Source organism: Falco naumanni, unplaced genomic scaffold (assembly GCF_017639655.2).
Source record: "Falco naumanni isolate bFalNau1 unplaced genomic scaffold, bFalNau1.pat scaffold_67_arrow_pat_ctg1, whole genome shotgun sequence".
Lineage (NCBI taxonomy): Eukaryota > Metazoa > Chordata > Aves > Falconiformes > Falconidae > Falco > Falco naumanni.
In genome coordinates, this window is record NW_024427560.1 from 56650 (window position 1) to 73586 (window position 16937).

Genomic DNA, 16937 nt, shown 5'->3' on the forward strand with positions numbered 1-16937 from the left:
GCCAAGGAGAAAGAAATCAAAGGGACACAGCAAGGCTGTAGGTCAGAAGGGGACAAGACAGACACATGCCCAGGAAGAAGGCAGAGAGAAGCAGAAGCACTCTAGTTGGGGCAGAGTCCAGGGAAAGCCTGTAGCTTATGTTCGACTCAGCTGGGCACTGGGCTGTGCCGAGCGGGCCAGCTCGCAGCTGGAGAATGGGTGCCGAGACCCATCAGTGAGTCAGCCAATACGGTTATACTGACTTTCCCCAGCACCTGGCTGAGCAAAGGAGGAAGTGACAATCCAGCACACTGCTCCCACGAGGCTCTCTTGCAGCCCAATGACCCCTGCTTGCACATGCCCTGCCCCACGGCTGACAGCGTTGCTAGCCAGAGCTCTGTGAAGATCTGAGGCTTGCCTCCGCCTGGCCCTGCACTGTGCAGCACCACCGATGTGCTCCTGTTGGTGGAAAGCCAGAGTCTGGCAGGCCGCCAGCCTAGGAATGGCGAACGCCGTGCCTGGACACTTAGGGGGAGCCGGAGGCATGGAGCGAGCTTGGCTAACAGCAAGGAACCTTGCCTGCGCAGTCTCTATTTAGAGGCACATCACAGGAACTCAGCTGTGTCTTCTCACCTTTCACCTGCTGCTGCGTCAAGCCACTGCGGTGTTTGGCAAAGCTCTCCTGGCTCAAAACTGCCACCGAGCTCATCGTCGACTTCCCACGCACACACACAATCCGGGTATGCCACTGGAAGAGACAGAGGAGGCAACACTGTTACCAGCACCACTCAAGATGCACACAAGTCACTCCAGGAAGGCAAATGACGTGTTTCCTGAGCACTTTTCCAGCCGGCCTCTTGAGAAGCGCCTACAGGGCCAGTCTGCTGCCCTGTTCTCTTGCTGAACCACACAGAAACTCAGGGGGGATTTTTCCTGATAGCACAGTGGGCATCAAAACCAGAGCTCCTCGTTAGGAAGGCAGAGGATGTGCAACCTAAGAAGCCTCTTGGAAAGGGGGACACCCCAAGTTGGCTTTACCTCTAGTAGGCCCGCAGCTAAGCCTGTGCTGGGCACGAGGCCGAGGGGCCTGCCGCCATCGTGGTCAAGAAGAGATGTGTGTGACCTCCCAACATACGGGTGGTCCCTCCCCTGTGTGCCCTTTGTCAGCCGGTTGCCAGGGGAATAGCCCGACTCGTTCCCATAGCAACCGACCAAAGGGCACATGGGGGCGGGGCCACCCCTGTGTTGGCAGGTCACGCACTTCTCTCTCCTTCACCAGGATGGTGCCCCGGGACCGGCTTTACCTCTCGTAGGCCTGCAGCGAAGCCTATGCTGGGCACGAGGCCGAGGGGCCCGCCTCTTCCCGCCAGCTGTGCGCGCGTGGCAGCGGCGGTCGGGGTCGCTGGCTGCGCGAGGCGCGGGGCGCAGGTGAGGAGACGCGGCGGGAGGGGGGCGGCCAGCGGCGCTGCCCTCCCTCGGCGGGGCTCGGGGGTCTGCCTGCGCGGCGCCCGTCTGGAGGGGCGGTGCAGGACAGCCCCTTCCCCGGCTCTCCGGGAACTCTCCGGGAAGCCCCTCTGGGGTGCTGAGCAGGTGCTGGTGAGGAGGAAGCAGTCGAGGGGAGCTGCGGGGTGGGGCGCACACACACCCCCACCCACCCCCCTCATACCCACAAACACCCCCACACCCCGGTCCATCCCTAAAATCCTTCATCAATTCCCACCCGTCCGTCCCTAAACCCCTTCCCCCGCCCCCTCCCCTGCCCCCGTCCCTCTGTCCCTGGCATGGCCCAACTGCCCAGCACCACCAGACCACTCTGGCCCAAACACCATAAGGCAATGGTTCCCACCTGACAAGAGCAAGTCGAGGAACATTTTTTTTTCCTAAATAAAGACATTTTTGCTTCATATGCTGCCCACTACACCAAATTATGTCTTGCTGACTGACTGGATACCCAGCAAAGATGAACTCCACATCAAATCGATCAAATACATCAATCATTGAAACATATCCAAGGTAGTTTCTTGTATTATAATAAAGGACAATAGCATGCAATATGATAAAAGGAAACAGTAGTAGCTGTTGTGAGCGATACGATAAAGGAGCAATAGGAGCGAAGCACCAAATTGTCACTGCAAAGCCTTAACGAGACTAAGGAAAGGAGACATCACCAATTCCAACCCCAACATCACACAGGACCACCCTTTATCTGGGAGCGCCCTTGCAGCCGGCACCAGCAGTCTCTCGGGAACTGGGAAATTCCCCTGGAGAAGGTGCCAGAAAGGAATCCTCTTGCTGCTTCTCAACCTGCCCTGGCAGACATACGACGCACATCATAAAAGTTCTGCTCCCTGCTTTCTGTGGTGAAAAATTGACCAAAAGCTTTTGCACTCATGCAGAGCCAAAAAACCACATTTTGGGAAAGCGCAGCATGGCTCCCCTGGAGAAGGTGCCAGGAAGGAATTCTCTTGCTGCTTCTCACCCTGCCCTGGCAGACATGTGAGGCACAGCACAAACATTCTGCTCCCTGCTCTCTGGGGTGAGAAAAATTGACACGGCACATTTGCAATAATACACAGACCCAAGAAGTCACCTTGGAAAGTAAAAATGCAACACTGCTCCCCTGGAGAAGGTGCAAGGAAGGAGTTCTCTTGCTGTTTCTCACCCTCCCCTTGCAGCCATGTAAGGAACAGCACAAAAGTTCTGCTCCCTGCTTTCTGCTCTGAGAAAAAGAAAATTGACCACTCCTACATGGAATCATTCACATTCCAAAAGAAGCCACCTTGGGAACGTGCAGCACTGCTCCCCTGGAGAAGGTTCCAGGAATGAATTCTCTTGCTGCTTTTCACCCTGCCCTGGTAGCCCTGTCAGGCACAGAACAAAAGTTCTGCTCCCTGCTTTCTGTGGTGAGAAAATTGACTCAAACCTTTTGCACTCATGCAGAGCCAAACAAAAAAATACGTCTTGGAAAAGTGCAGCACTGCTCCCCTGGAGAAGGTGACAGGGAGGAATTCTCTGGCTGTTTCTCACCCTGACTTGGAAGCCATGTGATGAGGCACAGCACAAAAGTTTGGCTCCCGGCTTCCTGTGGTGAGAAAATTGACCATAAACTTGTGCACTCACGCAGAACCAGAGCTCACCTTGTGAAAGTGCAGCACTGTTCCCCTGGAGAAGGTGACAGGAAGGAATCCTCTTGCTGGTTCTCACTCTGTCCTTGCAGCCTTGTGAGGCACATCAGAAAAGTGCTGCTCCCTGCTCTCTAAAGTCAGCAAAATTGACCGTTCATAGTTGCACTCATGTAGAGACAAGACTTTCTTACTCAAAAGCAAACCCCAGAAAGCCACGTAGCCGTGGGAAACCCTTTATCCTTCCGTGTGGCTGGTGACTTCCCATGGCTCTTCCACAAGGCAGGAGAAACAACCATGAATTTGGAAGCCCACGTAAATTCAAGTACACTTAGTCCTCTGACAGTCACTACTTATGGGCCAGCAGTCCTCTCACCCCTCCACAGATCTGCCTCTTAGTCCTCTAGTAGTCATCCTCCATGGAGGGACCACAAGTCCTCCATACCTACCTACCAACTCACCAGAAATGAGTCAGACCACACCAGAAGTGACACTGCCTGACCTGCAGGAGATATATTAGACCAGTAACGATGGTTTCAAGACAGAAAAAACACCACCATCCAACAGCACAGCAGAAAAACAACCAGAAGAAACTTTGTACACAAACCAATGGCCCCCATCCAAACCCTGCAAAGGCCAAAAAGCTGAGAAAAGGCACTCTCCACAAAAAAAAAACCCAACACACAGAACACAAGATCACACTACCATTACCCCAGGAACCCAGGTCAGCAAACCCACATTCTGTCCATAACAATAACACGCTTTAACACTTTACTTGCTTAACCAGTGGCATACCATAACCTTGTAATCCTGAGAGACATCCCTGCGCTGCTCCACACGTCACCAAAAGCAGGGGCTGAGGAAGGCTGCTTTGGGGCCCGTCGAGGGAACCAGCTCCCCTGGGCTGCTCTGCAGCCACCGGCTGCTGTTGCTGTCGCGCGGGTCTCAGTGCTGCTCTGCAGTCGGCCGTCACCTCCCCGCGGGACACTCTCCAGCGCAGCACACGTCTGCACTGGCTCTCCCTGGGGACAAAGATCACAAGCGAGGGATGGGCTTGGCTTTGCCCCCAGTCCCAGGCTGCCACCAGAGAGACCTGCCACCCCCGCCCCAGCTGTGCGATGTGGGCACCACGTACAGCTGCAGATGTGGGTCAGGGCAGCTGTGGGCAGGGGGCCAGCCCCGTGGCGGTGCCCCCGGCGCTGGCAGCAGGCAGAGCTGGGGAGAGCGAGGGGCAGCCCAGGGCAGCCGGCAGCTGGCGGCGGGGCCCGTCAGGGTGCAGCACCCTCAGCAATGCCCGGCTCCGTGCGCCTCGGCCCCAGGGCTGCAGCGCAGGGCTGGCCCCAGCTGGGGCTGGGCTGGGAACAGGCAGGCAGGGCCCCTGGCAGCCCCGGCACGCACCTGCTCCCTGCATGGGGCAGCCTGCTCCTTTGCAATCGACCCCGTGGCATCCAGAGAAGAGCCCTGCCCTGGGCCTGAGCCATCTCTGCAGGCAGGAGGCCTTCCTCGGCGTCCGTCCCTCAAACCCCTCCCTCCGGCCCCCACGGTCCGTCCCTGAAACACTTCCCCTCTGGCCCCCAGCCCCTGCGAGCGGGGAATCCGCCTCCCCAGCTGTGAGCCCGGGCGGCGCAAGCCCCCCCAGGGCTCACCCTGCCATCCATGTGGTTCCTGGAAGAAACACCATCCCACCATGCCCGCAGGCAAACCGCTATCCCTATGGACACAATGGGGGCAGCCGGCACGGGGGTTGGGGGTGGGGGGTGGGGGTGGGGGGGGTGTCACTCTCGGGGCTATCCTAGTGAGCAACACTCAGAGAGGCCAAAAACTGGAGTGCAGGGTTGATGCCGGCATTACAGCCGGCTGCAAGCGAAAGGCACTCAATGGGCATGGGCGCTGCTGGGAGGGAAAGCGCCACGTCAGGACGGTCGGGAATCTCGGCTGGCTGGGAGGGAGCTCCATCGAGCGCTCAGAGTCGAGGCTTGAGATCCTTGCAGCCACGGAGGTTTTTGCACGGAGAGCTGCGCTAAGCAAGGCCCGTTTATCACTTTGGCTGCAACACGAGGGTGCTGCACCCCTGCATGGTGCTTCCCCTGAGCCGACAGAGAACTTTCTCTCCTGGGCTTTGTTCCCTCTGGGACAGCGGCTGTGAGCGAGGCAGGGCTGTCAGATATGCACAGCAGGGGTCGAGGGGCTCAGAACGGATAAACCCCCCGGCCTGCGCCCGGCCCTGCCCCTCTCTTACAGCCGCCATGGCAGTTCCCCTGCAGCTGAATAGAACCATCAACGCTCTGTCTTCAGTGGGGTTTCTTGTACATAGAAAAAGGGGACAGCACAAAGCGTGAAGCAAAGCCAAGAAGGTGGCACCTGCTTTTAAAAAAGAATACATTCAGTACATCACAAAAAAATGCGGTGGAACTCACTCTTCCAATTGGGTTAGGCAGGAGGAAAATGGATTTGGAAAGCAAATAAGAATCGCTCACTTCAAGCTATAAGGTGGCTACTAAACACAGACTCTCCCGTGCATGTCCTGCTCATTAGTTCCACGCTTTGGAAGTGCCTGCGGTTTCCCTGAAGCACCCTCTCTGGGTTACTCTTCCAAAGGGGTTCCGGGGACATCTGCATAGGGAAGCTGCCTGAAGCAATCACCGTTTGTTATCCTGTCAGGTTTCAGCCAGGGCAGATAGCCTGTGCATGCAGGGACTACAAACTGCAGGCATCGCAACTTGTGGACCCCAAGAAAAAGGGGGTACACGATATGAATTTACGGTACAAGGCTGTCACTGAAGCAAGCCATGTGAAGTGGAATATAGTACTTCTAGCAACAGTGAAATAGTGTCCATTAAAAGAGTATTCATCTATATACAAAAAAGTCATGAAAACTTATTTTCAGGACATTTCTCAAGATCTTGAGAAATAGACCTCTGTTTACTGGTAAGGGAAGAAGAAGTAAGAAACTAAAAAGTGTCCATCCCAATACACACACCACCACCACAAACACCACCACCCGCCCCCAAATTACCTCAGGTGAACCTTTTGAAAAAGGGCCAGCATCTAAAGCGTATGTAGTGACCTGGAACAACGTTGCTGCATATTTGGGATCCAGATGATACAGGGCAGCGTGAGGATTGCTAACATGGACAGAACAGCGGGACTTACTTTGCCTCTTTATTTCGGTAGCTAGGTAAATAGCTAAGGATCGAGGCTCTTGTGGCGAGGTGTCTGCTTACCCTTGAGCAAACAGTACTTCAGTAAGTGCAAAACCAAACCTGCAACATTGGGAACGGCAGTTTCCTGCTGACACGCATTTTTTTCCAAAAGGCAGGTGTCTGCTTCCTATCCGGGGCCATCTTTGTGCACGCTAAAAATAGTTCATGCACTTAGTGCAGTGTTCAGAGTTTTGAGAGATGGACAGCAGTGTCTGGATACACCTGGGCTTCTTGACCTTCCTGAATTTTTTCAGCGGTTGATCTCGAAAAGCTTTTCTTCTCTCCTTTTCTCTTCTGGTGTGCTTTCAGCCTCTTCTCCAGAGACCTGTTTTCCCTTTCTGTTTCTTTGCTTTTCATTTTCCTGAAACGAAAGGCCCTGCAAACCTTGACATTCCACAGTGTTATTAGAGAGGTAAAACCACGATCAACTGGAATCAGTTCTCATTTTAAACAAAGGGAGCTCATTTTACCTTCTTTCCTCTGAAAGGCTCATCAGCTGTTCCGGGTCTACCGAGGAGTCTGCTGTGCTCTCGGGGGTGGTTGGAGGCAAAGGTACAAGTGCCTGAACCGGAAAGGTTGAAGTTGAAAGGTGGCAAGACACCTGGAGTAGTAAGCTACCGTTTTCCAAATTGCTACCTTAGCTCCTCAAATAAGATCCCTTTGGTTGCTTTGCATTATCCATATTTTGCACGGTCGCAAGATAGGCTTCAGGAGCTCTGATGAATTGGGATGATGGGCTGCCCCTTCTTGCGGGCTGGGGCACCACAAACTGGAGGGGCCTTGGAGGGTAGGACAGACCCTTGCCAGCTTCGTTCTGCTGGGCTTTCTTCTGCCTTCCTGGGACACGGTTCTGCCGTTATCCCTTGGGCAGCATTATCCCATTCTGGGGCGTGAGCCTTTTATTTTTAAATCTGCGATTTTGTATTTGACTTCTTGTAGGTATTTAGATTGATTAAGCACATTCCCAATGCATCTGAGAAACAACCTTTCTGGTTTTTCTTCTCTATCATTAGAGGGTGGGAAAAGTCAAACAGACAAGAGATCTAATGACAGGAGGAGGCACAGCAGCTGCTTGGACCTATCAGAAACTACTGTCATACATGAGAAACGTGTCAGTGTTTCTTGGCCTGACATCCCTCTACTATTTCTGATTTCACCACCATAGCTGCCCCTGCTTCTTTGTAGAGGATGAACAGAGAGGGTGCTGTGTGCAAGAAGTCTTTTGCCTGGGGCTCTGCGTTTGCTTCACCTGCACGGCTCCTTTGATCTTCCAAACGCACCCATGGAACACAAAAGCACGTGCAGCAAAGTGACCTCGTGGAAGTGGACAACACCTAAACCAAAATCCACCAGCAGCACAATAAGGAATTGGACCAGAAGCCCCAGATTTTGAAAACCCTCAGCCCCTCCTCATACCTGTGCACCTGTCCACAGGTGCCGGCACCTCCTCGGCTGATGGAGGGGAGGGGCCGGCCACCTCCTCCCCAAAGATGTCCCCGCAGTTTTCAATCACAAACTGCCCCAGCACGTTCCCCTGCACACATCAAAGCCTTGGCCTCAGCCTACGAGTTTTCTCCCTTTGAGCCTCCCAGTTCTCCCTGCCATCCCCCTGGGGAGGGAGGGAGGGAGGGAGCGAGCAGCTGTGTGTTGCACAGCTGGCGGCCCCGCTTGAACCACAGCAGCCTAGGAGCAACAGTTAGCTGGTTGATGGTGAGAGTGCTCATCCTTCGTCCTCCATCAGGGTGCGGGCGTCTCCCGTATCACACTGGGACGCACAAAAGCCTCAGCAGTCCGGCTGCTGTTGGAGCTGCTGGAAAAGCTTTTTGGGCGAGCCGACGTATTTGTAGTGGCCAGCGTGGCAGTTTGCTTTATACCGTTGCCCTGAGCGTGGGCATCTGGAGAAACTGCCCATCAGTCAGTGTGCAGGGGTGACGGCCGCAGGGGACAGCGAGCTGCAGGTGATGGTCAGCGGCGGCACCGTGTCTGCCTGCGTGTTGTCCCGGCTCTGAGCTAATGGCGCTGCTCCCCAGTGGAGCATCCATCGAGCCTGAGCACAGGCTGTGTCTTAGCCAGAATCCGAGCAGGAGCTGAGGGGACAGTGACACCTCCAGAGGTGCCATCCGGCCCCCACCTCCCTGTGTGACTGTGCTGTGAGTCATAAAGCTCAGCCGTGATGCCCACTGGCAAGGAGTCTGGGCCAAGGGATGATCCCAAAGTCCTCCCCTAGGACGCACCACCAAACAATATCTGCCCAGTCCCCAATTATCACATGGCAGACGTAGTCAGAAGAGAGGAAAGATCATTTTATTGAGGACAGCAGCTGCGGGCTGGGGGGGTGGCGGCTACCCAGGAGCCCCAGGGCTTCAGGCAGGAAAACAGCACCTGCAACAATAAGAGCCAGGAAGCACTGCTAAAGCCACAAAGCCAGGACGAGGCGTGACTTGGTTGCCCTTGCTTTGGGGAACGCTTTACAAAGTGCCTTGCCTCAGCACTCCCGCCCAAAGGACTGGTTCTCTTCATTTACTCCAGCAGCCTCGGCAGACAATAAAAGCCTTACACAAGCAGCCTGCCACAGCAAGAAAGGATCTTCCTGACTTGCCGTTCGGTTCTCAAATGTTACCTTACTGCCTGTGGAACAGGGTTTAATAGGCTGTATTCCCAAGGCCTCTGACTCCCCTTTACTGACCTGGGGCCCCGCGTTCGTGCTTTTCCCAAATGATATTCGTTCTAGTGTTTGGTCCACAGTTCCCCGTTCTAATATCTAATAGTGCATTCCACCACTTCATACGTTGACTTTTCAATCGCTTCGTCCGTCTCTGGCCGGCCCCCTCGCGGGGAACACGGAAACGCAGATCGGGACCCCCCACTCACTTCACAGTTAAACTGTGTCTCTCACACACATCACACTTGCCGGGCAGCCCTCAGCCACACAGGCAGCATGTTACATACAACTCTAGGAATGCTGACAGTTTGCGTTAGCACACAAAGTACGTGTTTCAATGAACAATTGCCAAAAAACAAGTTCTAATTTTTTCTGGCCCTAAGCAGGGCCCTAAGCAGGGGCCCCTCTGCTCTGTTGCCCCTTCTTCCCCCAGTTTCTTACTGGAACTAGTAACTCCAGCTCATCAGTTCCTTGACCATGGCTTCAATCTGTTCCTGAGCCACATGCACATCTTCTGTAGGCCCTTCCAAAGTGATGTTATCCTCTCCTCCAGTGAATTTGATGCGAACCTTGAGGTGAAAGACAATGAATCTCTTAAGAATTTGCCAAGATCCAAGCCAGGCCAATGCTCTTGGTCAGGCCTACACCATCGATCCCTGCCACTAAGAGATGCGCCTCTTCCCAAAAAGCCCAAACAAAATCCCCACAAATTTCCAAGTCAGTAACTTAACGATGTCGGCCATATGGCAGTGCCTAGAGCCCAAGGCTCTGGTGCTGTCCCGGTTTCTGCAAGGGCTTTGGAGAAGTTTACTCATCTAGCCTTTATCTAGATACCGTCTAACTCACCAGGGAGAAGCCTTGCTGCACTCGGCATTTCCAGGTATCCTGCTACATCAGTTCTCAAAACAGCACCACATAAAGCTTCCTTGGAAGGGCTCAACCCATGACAATAACATAGGATGAGCAGTGTTTGCAGCAGTAAAAGAGAGGGTTCCCTTGAACAGCAAAGATCTGTGTCATTTCCCCCTGGGTTTACCCACGCTAGAATACACCTCTGTCTCCCGTGACGAGTGATCTGGACTAAACCTTTTTCTACGCCGGGGGTGCTAAGCTAACCAGCTCATGCATACCTTTGGCATCTGCTGAGTTATTTTGGCCAGGTTCTGTCCTTTCTTTCCAATAATGAAACGATGAAGCCAAGAGGGGGCAGAGACCGAGGAGACGGTAAAACTGTTGGCCTGAGAGACAGAAAAACAGAGAAGCTGTTTGATGGACAAACTGGAAGAGGCCTTCACACCAATTCAGTTCCAATTCCCATGCTGCACCTCCGGTATTGACTTCTAAGCTGCACCTCTAATGGCCCAAGAGAGCGCACCCCCGCTACAGCCGTCAGTGCTCACAAGTGTATCTTCATGGGACCTTCAAAGGAGGCCTAGCCCATCTTGTCAGTACCTTTGCATAGACTTCAGTCAATGCTTGCCCCAGTTTTTCAGGCTCGCCTCGCAGTATCAGCGTCTCCGAGCTACTGTCAATGGGTGGGATCTCGACAGAGACTCCAGTCTTCTCCAAGATCTCCTGCAGGGAATTCCCCTTGGGGCCGATGACATACTTGTGCTGGGACTTCTTCACCTCCACTGCAATAGTAGTAGTCTTCTTTTTCTGTAGGGGCAGAGACACTGAGGCGTCAATCACAAGGGGGCGGGGAAGGACAAGAGCGACAGGAAGAGGCACAAGATGCAGTCAGACTCTGCACCCAGCAAAGAGCAAAGCCAAGCTGAGCACAGTGGCTCGGCAGTACCCTAGCACCCCTTGGGCCCCTGCCTACAGAAAGCCTTGTGCTCAAAAATTCACAGGGGAAGTACAAAACTAGCATGCTGTGTCAAGCTCCCTGGGACACGGCATGGAAGAGACCACACGCACACACAGGCCTGTCGTTGTCATCCCCCCCGGCCCCCCGTTGGACAGCAGGGTTCAACTCCCAGCCGTCTCCCAGGCAGTGCTGTGATGCAACACTGTGCAGGCTATAAGCCGATTGTTGAAATCCAGACCGGTACAAATACAGACCTAACCACGAGGAACAACAGCCCAGCAACCCACAACAAGGATATTCACAGCAGCGTTGGCTGTGGGAAATAAACTGGAGTGACATTCGCTCTTCAGCAACTTCTACTTAGGTAGCAACTTTGATACTGTCAGCTGGCCACCGCTGTAGACTTCACACTTCTTTCCTTCCTTAGGAGCCCCGGTGTGAACAAGAGCCAGGGGAGCTCTTGGTGGCCTGCTAAGTCCCACGGTACAGAAAAGCAAGAAATCTGTCACCTCCCGGATAGTATCAGCCCAGCTCCCACTCTGCCGAGTGAGGAAACGGTAGGATTCGGGGTCATGTACTGCAAGGGCTGCTGAGCCAGATGCAACGGAGGGATGCACAAAAGTAGAACAAGAAGGGAAGAGTGCCTAGGAGCAGGTGCCAGGGGAAGGTGGGAAGCTTTATGGACCATCCGTACCTTCTCCTCATAGATCTTCTTCACTCGAGCCACAGCCTGGGCTAGTTGCTCCTTTTCTCCGGTGAAGACTATCTCGGTCTTGTTGACACTGGGTGGAGGAATGTGGATGCGCGTCCCTGTGTCCTGCATGAGCTCCCTCACCAGCTTGTTGTAAGGGCCAGCAATGAAAGGGTGGTACACTTTCTCCACGTCCAGCCGCTCCACGGCACGCTTACCCTGGAAGAGCCCACAACAGACCTTGGTGGGAACTGCCCTCTATATTACGGTCTCTGCCAGGCACAGCTAAGTTCCCAGGGGTGTCCTGCCTGACACTCTGGCCCAAGCAACCTTCTCAGTTGGCGGGCTTGTAGATCTCCACCTCTTTCAATCTACAAATACGGTTGCTGCTGCTGCTCCTTGTTTACGATATTCACCCCTGTGATCTCCTGCCTTATCTCAGCTGGCACCTAAGACGCGTCGCTTCAACTATCAAATGCTTGTTTTGGCTTCAGAGGTGGACAAAACGCAGCACAAGAAGTTTCAGGACCTGGCAGCGGTGCTCACACAGCCAGCGAGTGGCACAGCATACGTCTCCGTTCAGGCTAACGTTAGCCAGTGACTGTAGCCACGGTGGCTGCAAACTCCGACTACACCACGGGGAAGCAAAATGGCTGAGCAGCCAATGCCATGAGAGAGATCACAGTACTGAGGTACCTGCTCAGCGGAGATAAGCAGGATCTCGTGCCGGGCCTTCTCAATCCCTTCTTTAGTGCCGCTGATCTTGATCTGGTTGCTGGGGTCATCTGGGCGGGGGACCTGCATTTTGGTTGCAGTTTTGAGCTTCAGGTCCTGCAGCTTCTCACCCTTCTTTCCAATGACAAAACGGTGGTGCTCCTTGGGGATGGCAACTGTTGCCGAAGCCTGCAGCAGAAGAACCAAGCATCTGTGAAAAGCCTTGCCTGCACTGGCAGATCCACAGGAACAGAGCCAGGGAAAGCAAGGTAGACGCTGCTCAGTGGTACTGCTCCTCAGAGCAAACACAACGCCTTCCCAGCACACTCTGTCTGAGGGCTGACACTGTACCAGTTGATCTACAGCGCCTCCGTGCCAGGAGTATAGACCCCACCTTTCCCTCAAAACCCTTCTGTTTGCACAGGAGCGGTACCCTGAATTAGCAAAGGCCTTCCGACACAGACGAGGAGGTGCCTCTCCTCCAGTGTAAGACACCAGACAACAACTGAGATGACAGCGCACAGCTGGAGTTTATCTGAACTCTGACACCTGCTGCCAAGGCTACAGAGAACAAGACATACAGTATGACTCCTAGGAAAGAGAAATTCAACACCAGAAACCTACTGCAGGAGGCAGGCAGCTAGCAGATGCTCACTGCTACTTAAGTGCTAAGGTGTCTTCAAGTGTAGCACGTGCTGCTCCTGGGACTGCTTCTAGAAGGCCCCACATGCAAAAGGGGTCCTTCTCAATCTACCATTAAAGGGCTGGTCTATACAAGGGCTTCCTGACTTCTTCCCTTCTCACTGAGTTTGTACAGGTCTGGTAGCTGATGGCTGCTATCGTGCTCCTGGTCCCTGTGATTAGGTAACCACTAACAGCAATCAGACAATGAACATTCAAGCTATAATGGAAAAATGAAAGATGAAGAAAAGATCACTCGGTGTGACTTTTCAGCTCTGTGTTCCTGTCCTGAAGCCAGCCAAGCCTAAGAGAAGCTGGAATACAGACACACCTTCCCGACCTGGGGCCCGGGCAGTAGGAGGTATATTTGAGAACAGTGGCTCATGGATCTGTGGCGGCACGACCTGAACTGATTTTTCAGGTGCACATTGTGGATGTAGGGTTTCGTTCCTTTCTCTTTCCTCTGGCAGGGTATGACACAGGGGCTGAACAGCACTAAGCAGACATGGTATTAACATCGCATTACCTACCTTTGGCATTATACTTTAAAACACACTGCAACACCTGGCTGCGATACATCCTAACAAGAGCTACCACCTTGACTATGAGCTCGAGAACCTTAAGGTAAGAGATCAAAACCTAGAGGACTGAAGCAACCGAAACAACAGGGTTGTGGCTCCTTACCAGTGTGCCTTGAGCTACACAAGGCAGAACCCTGACCCGAAGCTTTTGGCTTTTGGCAGGACTTCCTTTTCTCTACTTTTCTTTCTCCCAGCCTTCCACGTTCTCCTCTGAAGGGCTTCGGGAAAAGCACAGTCCCGTTCTCACACACTACTAGCTTTGTGTGTGAGGCTCCTGCACCCCTCCAGCACCAGCACCTCAGCACAAAGTCACTGGTTGCAACTCAAATGTTCCGGAGATTGCAGACTCCACGCTTCATGCAACACCGCGGCCTGTAATTACCTTGGAACCCTATTTTAAGCCTCATTCCCATTCCAAATTGCCAATTGGGTGCTTTGAAAACGTATGGCAAAGCTGAATTAGTCATGTGAAAACACACCTCTTTGGCTTACAAGCACACGGGCCCAAGGGTCTCAAAGCATTTGCGAGTCTTGGGGAAGAGCAAAGGTGAAGGCAGAAACAGTTAGATGCCCTCACCTGAGTCTGCAGTCGAGCGACAATCTGCTTCCGAGCCTTCGTGACTGCTTCCGGCTTGCCAGAGACCACGATCGAAAGGCCCTGGTCCTTTGCGAGAGACAGCTCCAGGTGAGCTCCCGTCTTCTGCATGATGTCAAGGCAGATCTTGGCCTGCTTGCTTTCTCCCAACTGATCCATGTCCTTGTATTTCCTCTCCTCCAGTGGCACATGGAACACCTGCTCAGCCACGGGACAGACACAAGCAGGGCACAGCAAGGTGTCAGTGTGCTTTTGATTGTCAGTGCCTCCCTCTGCAATCCTCCCTTCAGGCCTGTTCCAGCTGTCTGTGCAACAGGCATGCAGAGCTTTGTCTGGGCAGTTTTCAACACATCCCTCCCCCTCCAGAGCCGTCCTAGCATTCAGCCGCAGTCTTCCTTGTGCCCCAGGGCAAAGGACAGCAAAGAGGCAGTTACTCTGGCACACTAAGGGATTTCATACTCCAGGGAAAGCTTCGCTTCACCTACTTTTTGGAGGGATGAAAAGCAGGGAGATAAGACACCCACTCCCACCAACCTGAGTGATGACAGAAGCCTTTATTGGCCGGATTTTGCTCCAGGGCCCAGCAGGTTCCCGGGCAGCTTCCAAGGATGGTGCTTTCTCAGGGAGCGCAGGGAAGGCTTCCTCGTAGGTGGGAGGATCCTTCTCTTCTTCCGAGTTTAAAGCTGTTACTGGGGTGAAGCAAACAAGGCCAATGAGATGCTGTCCCCACAGAAACGCCCCCATTCATAGGCAGTGCAACTCTATTGAGGCATCATCAAAGAGGGACAACAAAGGACTTGTGCACTACTGTTCACCCTGCTACAGTTATGCTTGTGGAGAGCAGCCGAGTCTGGAGCACAGCTGAGCTCAGCACAGCACAGACTGCAGTAGGTGCCGCTATGGATGCAGGAAGCAACCGTGCAAGTGAATGGTGGCAGCAAACACAGCACATTATCGCCAGCTTTGTTGAGAGGAGCTTCATCAGGGGACAACAGGCCAAGGAGAAAGAAATCAAAGGGACACAGCAAGGCTGTAGGTCAGAAGGGGACAAGACAGACACATGCCCAGGAAGAAGGCAGAGAGAAGCAGAAGCACTCTAGTTGGGGCAGAGTCCAGGGAAAGCCTGTAGCTTATGTTCGACTCAGCTGGGCACTGGGCTGTGCCGAGCGGGCCAGCTCGCAGCTGGAGAATGGGTGCCGAGACCCATCAGTGAGTCAGCCAATACGGTTATACTGACTTTCCCCAGCACCTGGCTGAGCAAAGGAGGAAGTGACAATCCAGCACACTGCTCCCACGAGGCTCTCTTGCAGCCCAATGACCCCTGCTTGCACATGCCCTGCCCCACGGCTGACAGCGTTGCTAGCCAGAGCTCTGTGAAGATCTGAGGCTTGCCTCCGCCTGGCCCTGCACTGTGCAGCACCACCGATGTGCTCCTGTTGGTGGAAAGCCAGAGTCTGGCAGGCCGCCAGCCTAGGAATGGCGAACGCCGTGCCTGGACACTTAGGGGGAGCCGGAGGCATGGAGCGAGCTTGGCTAACAGCAAGGAACCTTGCCTGCGCAGTCTCTATTTAGAGGCACATCACAGGAACTCAGCTGTGTCTTCTCACCTTTCACCTGCTGCTGCGTCAAGCCACTGCGGTGTTTGGCAAAGCTCTCCTGGCTCAAAACTGCCACCGAGCTCATCGTCGACTTCCCACGCACACACACAATCCGGGTATGCCACTGGAAGAGACAGAGGAGGCAACACTGTTACCAGCACCACTCAAGATGCACACAAGTCACTCCAGGAAGGCAAATGACGTGTTTCCTGAGCACTTTTCCAGCCGGCCTCTTGAGAAGCGCCTACAGGGCCAGTCTGCTGCCCTGTTCTCTTGCTGAACCACACAGAAACTCAGGGGGGATTTTTCCTGATAGCACAGTGGGCATCAAAACCAGAGCTCCTCGTTAGGAAGGCAGAGGATGTGCAAGCTAAGAAGCCTCTTGGAAAGGGGGACACCCCAAGTTGGCTTTACCTCTAGTAGGCCCGCAGCTAAGCCTGTGCTGGGCACGAGGCCGAGGGGCCTGCCGCCATCGTGGTCAAGAAGAGATGTGTGTGACCTCCCAACATACGGGTGGTCCCTCCCCTGTGTGCCCTTTGTCAGCCGGTTGCCAGGGGAATAGCCCGACTCGTTCCCATAGCAACCGACCAAAGGGCACATGGGGGCGGGGCCACCCCTGTGTTGGCAGGTCACGCACTTCTCTCTCCTTCACCAGGATGGTGCCCCGGGACCGGCTTTACCTCTCGTAGGCCTGCAGCGAAGCCTATGCTGGGCACGAGGCCGAGGGGCCCGCCTCTTCCCGCCAGCTGTGCGCGCGTGGCAGCGGCGGTCGGGGTCGCTGGCTGCGCGAGGCGCGGGGCACAGGTGAGGAGACGCGGCGGGAGGGGGGCGGCCAGCGGCGCTGCCCTCCCTCGGCGGGGCTCGGGGGTCTGCCTGCGCGGCGCCCGTCTGGAGGGGCGGTGCAGGACAGCCCCTTCCCCGGCTCTCCGGGAACTCTCCGGGAAGCCCCTCTGGGGTGCTGAGCAGGTGCTGGTGAGGAGGAAGCAGTCGAGGGGAGCTGCGGGGTGGGGCGCACACACCCCCCCACCCACCCCCCTCATACCCACAAACACCCCCACACCCCGGTCCATCCCTAAAATCCTTCATCAATTCCCACCCGTCCGTCCCTAAACCCCTTCCCCCGCCCCCTCCCCTGCCCCCGTCCCTCTGTCCCTGGCATGGCCCAACTGCCCAGCACCACCAGACCACTCTGGCCCAAACACCATAAGGCAATGGTTCCCACCTGACAAGAGCAAGTCGAGGAACATTTTTTTTTCCTAAATAAAGACATTTTTGCTTCATATGCTGCCCACTACACCAAA

General features: G+C 54.5%; 2 protein-coding genes across 2 annotated transcripts; both read right to left on the bottom strand.

Annotated features, from left to right (window-relative positions):
* Positions 1-9412: 9412 nt before the first annotated feature.
* Positions 9413-13401, bottom strand: LOC121082304 (vigilin-like). The gene is made up of 6 exons (XM_040581644.1): positions 13393-13401; positions 12164-12370; positions 11471-11686; positions 10419-10625; positions 10097-10204; positions 9413-9535 (listed from the first exon to the last, which is right to left on the bottom strand). The coding sequence occupies exons 1-6, from the start codon at positions 13399-13401 to the stop codon at positions 9413-9415; spliced, it is 870 nt and encodes a 289-aa protein (XP_040437578.1).
* Positions 13402-13931: 530 nt separating this feature from the next.
* On the bottom strand, positions 13932-15721 carry LOC121082305 (vigilin-like). Its single transcript, XM_040581645.1, has 4 exons — positions 15646-15721; positions 14573-14727; positions 14021-14236; positions 13932-13973 (listed from the first exon to the last, which is right to left on the bottom strand). Exons 1-4 carry the CDS (start codon positions 15719-15721, stop codon positions 13932-13934), a joined length of 489 nt encoding a protein of 162 aa, XP_040437579.1.
* Positions 15722-16937: the final 1216 nt, after the last annotated feature.